We start from the raw sequence: 9,394 nt of genomic DNA on the forward strand, positions 1-9,394 counted from the left end.
AGAGTGACCCATTCTTACACAAATGTTTGTAAAAACAGTCTGCATGCCTAGGTGCTTAATTTTATACACCTGTGGCCATGGGAGTGATTGGAACACCTAAATCTGATCATTAGGATGGGTGAGCGAATATTTTTGTCAATATAGTTTATCTTTTGGGGGAATTCGCTTGGTCAAATGGAGAACAAAAGGTTTTCGTTCATTCACTGTAGGTGGCGACATTACTTCGGTAGTTTCCCGTAGAAGACGAAGAAGTTCTAGCATTCTCCCTTCCTTCCGAAACTAGCTGGTACACACAGTACATCCTGGTAAAGACATTAACAAGCTTAACTTATCTACCCAACCGGTAAGTAACTCTATCATTTAATTTTCAGTAAAGCAGTTTTCTATTAACAAAATGGTCACATTTCTACATTATGTCAGAGGTAATTGGCTCACTTGGTTTCCGCAAACCGGATGACGCGTCTTTGCACACGGTAACAAAGATTATAGTGTTGGGCGCAAACGGGACGTAAACGGCGCTGATTTTGGATCGCAGCGCGTATCTGCGGCGAAACGCAGCGGACCGGGAGTGTGTGTGTCTTCATTAAGAGTGTGTGTATGCTGTCGTGTGAGATGATGTGCGTATAAGACACCGACTGGGCCTGCAATCGCAGTTGTGTGAATATTCAGCTAGATGTTCGTATTTCTTATTCTAACCATATAGTTTAGGTAAGCGGGATGGTGTTTAGTTTAGTCTTAAAGTCCAGTTAATACGGTACAGAACCTCTGAATGGTGTTAAACGGACCCGCAGATGTGGAAAGTGTCTTCATTTCTGCTTTCACCTAGCCAGCAAGCTACAATACATGTGCTAGCTACATATGATGGGTTACAAAAAGAAAGACACTAGATTTTATGACCATTTCCAACGCCAACGAATCAACTAATGTGTGTAGGTTTTATGTAGATAGAACTTAATGAAACACTACACTGTACAGTACTGTAATGAAGGGCCTAGAAATAACCTTTAAGAACATATGATTGTGTGACTGGACTGCATGTTCGAGTATTGGCAAACATCCATTTTATAATTTATTGTATATAATAATATTGTAGCAATAGTTATTGCATTAAAATGTGATTTTATATTAACTAGTTCTTGCTCTTCAGAAGACAATGTTCCCTGTGTGGCCACAACTCCTGACTTTGATGGTTGGGGTGCGGTTCTGGTCCTGCTTGGTGGGAGTGAGCGGAGAATGCGGCCCTGGTCCGGTGGAGACGGACCGGCGTTTGGCAGAACAAGTGCAGCAGCATCATCTTCACGCTCTGTTTCTGAAGTATGGGCAGAACGGGACCATCTCACTGTCCGGTCTGCAGAGACTGCTGGAGGGAGTGGGGCTGGACCGCATCAGGAGAGTGATGGTGCAGCACCACGGACACAATCACAGCCACAACCACACACACGCACACTCACCCGCACACACGCACAAACATGATTCACACACGCACTCCGTTGCTAGCAAGAAGGAAGGTGACGGCTCTAGTGTCGAGAAGAGTGATTTCGTCCCCAATGTGCATCCGAATTCAATTTCTGGGAAGAAGAGCCAGTCTGATGTTCACCACAATCTCTACCTCAAAAGAGCTCCTGACTCCACTGCGCTCCTCACGACACCCTCGTATGCCACCATGTCTCGCAGAGGGAATCGCAGTACAGACTACAACCTCATACAAGACCCCCTCCATCCCAATGCAACAAATTCTGACCACGTCCACCAGAATACGTCGCTGCTTTACCTTGATGACCACGAAAACCACGATGACATTGAGCATGATGTTGATCATGGACGGAGTACCCTCAACTACAGTCAAGAGGTACACACACACTACACTTCAGTACAGCCAAGGGGTGTACACACAGAGATGGAACTCTCAAATGTGTACAGCTAAATTAAGATGATGCTACAATTCACTTCTCCTGTTTCAGTAAGCAAGATAACCTTAACCTACTACCCTGTCTGTCTCTCTCTCTCTGTCTGTCTCTCTCTCTCTCTCTGTCTGTCTCTCTCTCTCTCTCTGTCTGTCTCTCTCTCTCTCTCTGTCTGTCTCTCTGTCTGTCTGTCTGTCTCTCTCTCTGTCTGTCTGTCTGTCTGTGTCTGTCTGTCTGTCTGTCTGTCTGTCTCTCTCTCTCTCTCTGTCTGTGTCTCTCTCTCTCTGTCTGTCTGTGTCTTTCTGTCTGTCTGTGTCTGTCTGTCTCTCTCTCTCTCTCTCTCTCTCTCTCTCTCTCTCTCTCTCTCTCTCTCTCTCTCTCTCTCTCTCTCTCTCTCTCAGTGCCAGAATGCTACCACTATTCTGCGGTCCCATGGCATGTCCCAGGAAGTGCTTCTTTCTGTCCGTGACTTTGGCATTCTCTGTCCTGCCCTCATCACACAGATTGACTCCAAGTCCTGCCTTATGCATGCTGAGAACCAATCAGGTTCGAACATGGTTCTAGTGATTCACATAGCCAATCTAATGCTCAGTAATGATGCTGTGACCTGTAGATTCAGTGGTGAAAAAATGCCCTGGCTTTTTTTTCCAGGATATAAAACTCATAATCACCACCATCATCACCACCATCATGATGAAATCAGTGAAAAAACCCAGAAGGTGTCCTCCATTCATATAGGTACGTGTGTGTGATCTTGAAGGAGTGTTGTAGGATATATTTGAGTGGTAGGCTACTCCCTGTGCAGCCATGACGCTAACATGCAAAAATTCTAATATTATGATGGCTCTGTCAGGACAACAGCCACCACCCTGTCACTACCATATCAGTGTGACTGATTATGTCTGGACATCTGTGATCCTGTGGACAAAATTAACCAGTGATAAACAGGGTTGAAGATATCTGAGAATGTGCAGCCAATCATTAACCTTTAAAACCTAACTAACTTGGCAATATGTGTACATGTAAAGTAGATGATTTTATGGAGTTATTGTTCTTTGTGTTACAGCTTGGATCGGTGGATTTCTTTCCATCACTATAATTAGCTTGCTGGCCCTGGTAGGTGTGGTCTTAATTCCACTCATCAACAGGGTCTTCTTCAACTTCCTGCTCAGCTTCTTGGTGGCCCTCGCAGTCGGCACGCTCAGTGGAGATGCCTTTCTACACCTCATACCACACGTGAGAAAAACAACTAGCACAGATTCAGAGAGAGAGAGAAAGATCACTGTATTCTAAAATTACTTTTATTCTGTGTGCTAACTTGCATTCCATTGCACATGCGGTGTGTCTGTGTTTGTTATTAATTTATTAGTTTTCTAATGAACTAATTAGTTTTCTTTGTCCATCAGTCTCAGGGTTCCCACAAGCATCACCATTCAGCCAATGAGAGCTTGGAGCATGATCTACACGGCGATGATGAGGATTCTCTAAAGCCCGTTTGGACAGGGCTTACAGCGTTGGGTGGAGTCTATGTCATGTTCCTCATTGAGCACTTCCTGACCCTCGCAAAAATGTACAAAGACAAAAAACAGAAGGTGAGGCAAACACAACTCGATATTAAAAGCTCAGAAATACACACAGTGCCTACTTGGCTTCAGATATTATTGCTGAAACAATCCAAAAATTTATTATTATTTACCATTTATTAAATATTTTTACTTTAAAGTGCAACTCACCTGAGATGAAGAATCAAACTGTTATGTAGTACTCATTTATTCTGCAGACTCTGAAACATTTGCACCACAAGGTGTCAGTGTAATGAATCACTGGAAACATTCATCAGTTTATATGCTACGGTTTCCCTTTCCAAATTACTGAAGCACTAATAAAACTATTGTAAACCAAATAAATCTTAACATTGAAGTTGTTGATCCTTCCTGAAACCAGTATTTTAATAAATATCAAATATACAATTAATGTGAGTATAGTTATGTTTTCAATTATTTTACACAAAGCATATATAATGCCAAATTAGTTTCTACAGGCACTGACTGCCAAAATAGTTTAGATGTGGCTTATATGTCAATTAATTAGAAACTTTAATGAGGACACAACAGAATTAAATCAAATCAGATGTGAAAATTATTAACACAGGTAGCAATCTTTTGATTATTAACATTTTATTGTAACTGTAATATAAATGTGGCCTAAACTAAATTGAAGGTTTAATATGTTGAATAGATTGTTGGAATAATTAATATGAATTATTAGCCAAAAGTCAAATCAAACTGATAAGCAAATAATATATATATTTTTTGTCATCTGACCTCGAGTTGATGGAAAACTGCTCTACATCCACAGGTAGTCAGATTATGCTGTCCTAACGGACCTCGCTAACTCCAAACGTGTGTGTGTGTGTGTGTCTGTGACTTACTGTGTCTGTAGGTCCAAAAAAGGATGGAATTGGCTAATGAGGTTTTGGAGTCTGAGAAATTGCCATCTCTGGAAGACCTTGATGCCAAACCACTGGATGGTAAGAGTTAAGTTAATGAGGTGTTGTATTGACCCAAGTCTATTTGAGTACCTTTGAGCTCTCTGTTCTCCTCCCACAGATTCTGGTGCCAATGGCGGTCACGTGCATGACTTACCGGAGGAAGAGGAAGTGATGTTATCTAAGGGCCGCTACACCGACGAGGACTGTGAGAACAAATGCCACTCCCACTTCCACGACACGGTCGGCCAATCAGATGAGCAGCACCACCATCACCACGACTACCACCATATCCTCCACCACCACCACTCTCAGAACCACCACCCCCACACGCACACGCACAGACACACCCAATCGTACTCCGTCCAGCACTTCGAACGTGCCGGGGTCGCCACCCTCGCCTGGATGGTCGTCATGGGAGACGGGCTGCATAACTTCAGTGACGGATTGGCTATAGGTAACACACTCCCTCGTGCTGGCGAATGCATGTGCACACACTGGTACCTAGACCACACACTGGTACCTAGACCACACACACTGAGCGCAGTTTCTTTGGAAAACGGGCTGTAGGTAATGCACACGTGTTCATTGTAAAGTTGTCTTGCGTATGTGTGAAATTTTAGGAGCAGCATTCTCCGAGGGCTTGTCTAGTGGTCTGAGCACTTCAGTCGCTGTGTTCTGCCATGAACTTCCTCATGAACTTGGTAAGACAGTCATCCATCACTATATCTCATTTGGTCAGGATTTGGTGTTCAAGATTTGTTTGCCTGACGGGAGAACGTTAGCAGTTTAAAAGTGAAGTGAGATGTTCCTTCTGGGGAACATCACAGTATTTAGGAAACTGAAGCTCAGTATTTCCTGCTTTTGATTTCAACATTGTGATATGACTGTTGTCAACAGGGGTGTGTGGTTTTGTAGCCATGTTTTATACATTAGATAATTATTCATGCCCCTGGGTCCCACACTTTGAGATCATCTGACAGTTATACTAATATCTCTCTCTCTCTCTCTCTCTCTCTCTCTCTCTCTCTCTCTCTCTCTCGGCAGGGGATTTTGCTGTCCTCTTAAAAGCAGGAATGTCAGTGAAACAGGCCATTCTCTATAATCTGCTCTCGGCGTTGATGGGCTACCTGGGGATGGTTACAGGCATTCTGATTGGTCACTACGCTGAGAATGTGGCCATGTGGATATTTGCTCTTACAGCTGGACTCTTCTTGTACGTTTCACTGGTGGACATGGTACGTATCACACCTGTGCACTAATTCACAAGAAGATGGAACACACATGTGCCCTTTATTCTTACATGACTTGCAAAGTGTGTGTGTGTGTGTGTGTCAAGGTCCCGGAGATGCTGCATAACGATGCCACGGAGGCAGGGTTCAGTCACTGTGGGTTCTTCGTGCTGCAGAATGCAGGCATTCTGCTTGGTTTCGGCATCATGCTCATAATCGCTGTGTTTGAACACAAGATCCAACTCAGCCTAGACTTCGTACCCCATTCTTGAACTTCACTGTCCCGGATCTGTTCCACAGCTCCTATGAGAATTTCACCTGACTGTGTGTGTCCCAAATAATCCCATGACTCGTTCTTCACTTTGTAGTAAAGTGTGTGAATTTGCTTGGCTGCTAACATTTTAAAGGCATTACTGTCATTAATCTGAACCTTTAATCAGATAATCTGCAAGGTTGTTTTGCATCAAAATGGTCTTAGTTTACCTGAATTGATCACACAAGATCAAAATGGGAGACGATGTTACCTCGTATTGGGCCAAACCTCCAATCAGGTTGATGTGCTTGGCTTGAAGTGTTAATCCTAAACTACTTCCATGTTGTCACTAACTTCAGGAGGTGTCATTGGCAGCTGTGTTCAGTGGCTTAGTGTCCATCCGTAATCATTCAGTAATTGGTGTTGATTTGAAAGTTTTTTTACTTTTCTCTCTCGCCACCTTTTTGCTGTAGGTGACATCATGATTCTCTGACTTGATCATGTTTTCAGTATTGTAGCTTCAGCTAAAACACAAGACAGGAGTACTAGCTGTCATTCATACTTGTTTCAGAATACCTTGTTTCTTTGTGTAGTGCTCACTTCAACAAAAATTTATTTTTTTAATGAGCAAGTAGACATGCTAAAAGCACATTGTATATGTGTATTTTTATTGCTATTTATGTACATTATGGCAGCTTGACTAGCAACTGTTAATGTTACGTGCTGTTGGTTTGTGCATTCTTGTTTTTCACATTCCATTTCAGTAAACTTTTACTGAACATTTGAGAACCTTTTTTGACTCGTCTGTTGTCGTCCCCCCACTCCTTGGAACAAAAACCGAACTACCAATTTACTTTTTTCATTATTTTACCACAAAAATATAATTTAGGGAAAAAAATATAGCATAAGAGATTTTTTAAAAAGTGCTTTAAAAAAGTGCTTTAGTCACAGCATGGTTGGGGTTAGTACATCCCCAGTGCTTTAGTAACAGCATGGTAAGGGTTAGGGTTAGTACATCCCCAGTGCTATAGTCACAGCATTGTTAGGGTTAGGATTAGTACATCCTCAGTTCTTTAGTCCCAGCATGGTTAGGGTTAGTACATCCCCAGTGCTTAAGAAAGTAAAAATACTGACTAAGAAATAATTATTTCCAATAAACTTACCTGTTCGACAATTATTGGCACCGTTAAAGTCAAAGTCAAATTTATTTATATGGCGCTTTTCACAACACACGTCACAAAGCAGCTTTACAATCGTATGGGTCCAGATCCCTAATGAGCAAGCCAAAGGCGAGGAAAAACTCCCTATAGGGTGGGGGTTTAGGAAGAAACCTCGGGAGAACCAAGACTCAAAAGGGAACCCATCCTCCATTGGGCGGCCCGTTAACACAAGTCAGTGGTCGCAGGGTGGTTTCAAAGTTCCACAGCAACAGTCAAGGCTCCTGTTTCCCGGCCAAGCAGCCTCAGTCCCCTCGGTGCAGGCGGTGGGCCTCAGGCGGTGGGCCTCAGGTGGTGGCCTCAGGCGGGCCAGCATCAGCATAATCCCTCGTGGCAACGACTCATCCAGCCCCAGCATCAGCACGTCCACCGGCAAGCCAGACCATGGGGGGTTAAAGATTTCTTGGAAATAAATGTATTAGAACCATTTATGTAATTTCTACTGTAGCTTATAAATTGCATCAATTCATTCAGTTATTCTTCACTTCCTGTTTCCCAGGGGTATAAATATGGCCTTACACAGAGGCCTATTTCTCTTACTCACTCTTAAACATGGGAAAGACAAGAGGACACACTACTAAAGCAAGGTAGATGTGGGTTGACCTTCATAAACCAGGCAATGGCTACAAGAAAACATCCACTCACCTGCAGATGCCCTTATCTACAGTCAGAGCAATCATCAAAAAGTTCAAAACATCTGGAACTGTATCAAACAAGCCTGGAAGAGGACACAAGTGTATCTTTGCCACCACACACAGTGAGAAGGATGGTAAGAGATGTAAAGAAGGATGGTAAGAGAAGTAAAGAGTTCTCCAAAGCTCACTGTAAGATAATTGAATCAAATGGTAAGATCTTGGGGTTCTGAAGTCTCCCAAACAACTATCAGGCACTATTTACATGCCAACAAGCTGTTAGGGAGGCAAGCACGGAGAAAGTATTTTCTGCATTATACTCATAAGCGTAAATGGGTGGAGTTTGCCAAGCGGTACTAGGATTTTACCTGGGATGTGCTTTGGTCAGATGAGACCAAGATAAAGCTTTTTAGCAACAAATGCTCTAAGTGGTTCTAGCGTGACACCAAGAATGATTATGCAGAAAAAACACCTCATGCCCACTGTTAAGTATGGGGGAGGATCGGTGATGCTGTGGGCCTGTTTCTCCTCCAAAGAACCTGGGAACCCTGTGAGGATACATGAGATCATAAACTCTTTGAAACATCAGGACATTTTGAATCAGAATCTGGTGGCCTCTGCCCAAAAGCTGAAGATGGGTCGTCACTGGGTCTTTCAGAAAGATAATTACCCTAAACATGTGGCCAAATCTACTCAAAATGCTCCTCTCATGGGCATCTCAGTCCCCAGACCTCAACCCAATAGAACACCTGTGGGGTGAGGTAAAGAGGAGAGTGTGTAGAAGACCAAGGACTCTGGACGGTGTAGAGAGGTTGTGTAAGAGGAATGTGTGGAGATCCCTCTTTCAGTATTCTCCCATCTTGTGAAGAGTTATAGGAGAAGATTAAGTGCTGTCTTGTTGGCAAAAGGAGGTTGTACAAAGTATTAACACCAGGGGTGCCAATAATTGTGGCACACATGACTTTCAAAAGATTTTTTCTGAATGTATGATTTTTCCCACCGAATAAAGGCACTTAGCTTAGATTTCTCAATTTTTAATTTGCATTGTTGTCCTATATATATTTTTTGAAAGAATTTACTAGAAGCCAAAAACACTTCTTAACCAGGGGTGCCAATAATTGTGGAGGGCGCTGTATGTAAACTCTGTTAGAAACAGGAAAATACAACAAGTTGCATAGTTGCATAGTGGGTTTCCACGACACTTAACAGCCATTGTAGGTCACATGGACCTAATAATCTGGGTGCACACTGGGATATGTAGTCTATAAATGTCTGGGTAAGGATTGGTTTTAGATATGACTTCCACAAGGAGAAAATACACTCAAGCTCAGGTTACCGTGTGTATGTGAATGTGTATAGCAGGTGCAGCTGCTGTCTTCAGTTTCCCTAGGGGTTCTGCTAGTGACTGAGCCTTCTGAAGCCAAAGTAACTAGCCAAGCACACACATACACACATGGCCAGCTCCAAACAATACCACTTCATTTCTAAATATTTCATAGGTGAATCACCAACTTCATATAATCCACACATGCACACACACACACACACACACACTGACTGGGGCTTTCCGTTCCGTTTCTCTGTACAGCTGCCTCCAAAAATGCCCCAGTGTCCTCTTACAGTTGTATTTATATCTCTGAGATGAGTGTGTGTGTGTGTGTGTGTGTG

General features: G+C 42.9%; 1 protein-coding gene across 4 annotated transcripts; it reads left to right on the forward strand.

Moving 5' to 3' along the window:
* The first annotated feature begins 181 nt into the window (after positions 1 to 181).
* Positions 182 to 6,651, forward strand: slc39a6 (solute carrier family 39 member 6). 4 transcript variants are annotated; one of them, XM_076981688.1, is made up of 11 exons: positions 182 to 343; positions 1,151 to 1,849; positions 2,306 to 2,450; positions 2,556 to 2,642; positions 2,971 to 3,140; positions 3,311 to 3,496; positions 4,347 to 4,434; positions 4,514 to 4,849; positions 5,016 to 5,096; positions 5,440 to 5,630; positions 5,732 to 6,651. In XM_076981688.1, the coding sequence occupies exons 2-11, from the start codon at positions 1,154 to 1,156 to the stop codon at positions 5,894 to 5,896; spliced, it is 2,145 nt and encodes a 714-aa protein (XP_076837803.1). In that variant the 5' UTR covers positions 182 to 343; positions 1,151 to 1,153; the 3' UTR covers positions 5,897 to 6,651. The 4 variants fall into 4 exon arrangements, with proteins under 4 accessions (XP_076837803.1, XP_076837801.1, XP_076837802.1 ...); XM_076981686.1 differs by having other exon boundaries at positions 183 to 343; positions 1,148 to 1,849; positions 5,732 to 6,650; XM_076981687.1 differs by lacking the exon at positions 182 to 343 and adding an exon at positions 463 to 617 and having other exon boundaries at positions 1,148 to 1,849.
* Positions 6,652 to 9,394: the final 2,743 nt, after the last annotated feature.

The sequence above is a fragment of the Brachyhypopomus gauderio genome, chromosome 19, assembly GCF_052324685.1.
Source record: "Brachyhypopomus gauderio isolate BG-103 chromosome 19, BGAUD_0.2, whole genome shotgun sequence".
In the NCBI taxonomy this organism is placed as follows: Eukaryota; Metazoa; Chordata; class Actinopteri; order Gymnotiformes; family Hypopomidae; genus Brachyhypopomus; species Brachyhypopomus gauderio.

Bases quoted from the DNA above. Each gene is read 5' to 3' on its own strand.
- slc39a6 (XM_076981688.1), top strand. From the start codon at position 1,154: ATGTTCCCTGTGTGGCCACAACTCCTGACTTTGATGGTTGGGGTGCGG. The intron at 2,643-2,970 runs GTACGTGTGTGT...TTTGTGTTACAG, and splicing joins GGTGTCCTCCATTCATATAG to CTTGGATCGGTGGATTTCTT. The intron at 3,141-3,310 runs GTGAGAAAAACA...TTTGTCCATCAG, and splicing joins TTCTACACCTCATACCACAC to TCTCAGGGTTCCCACAAGCA.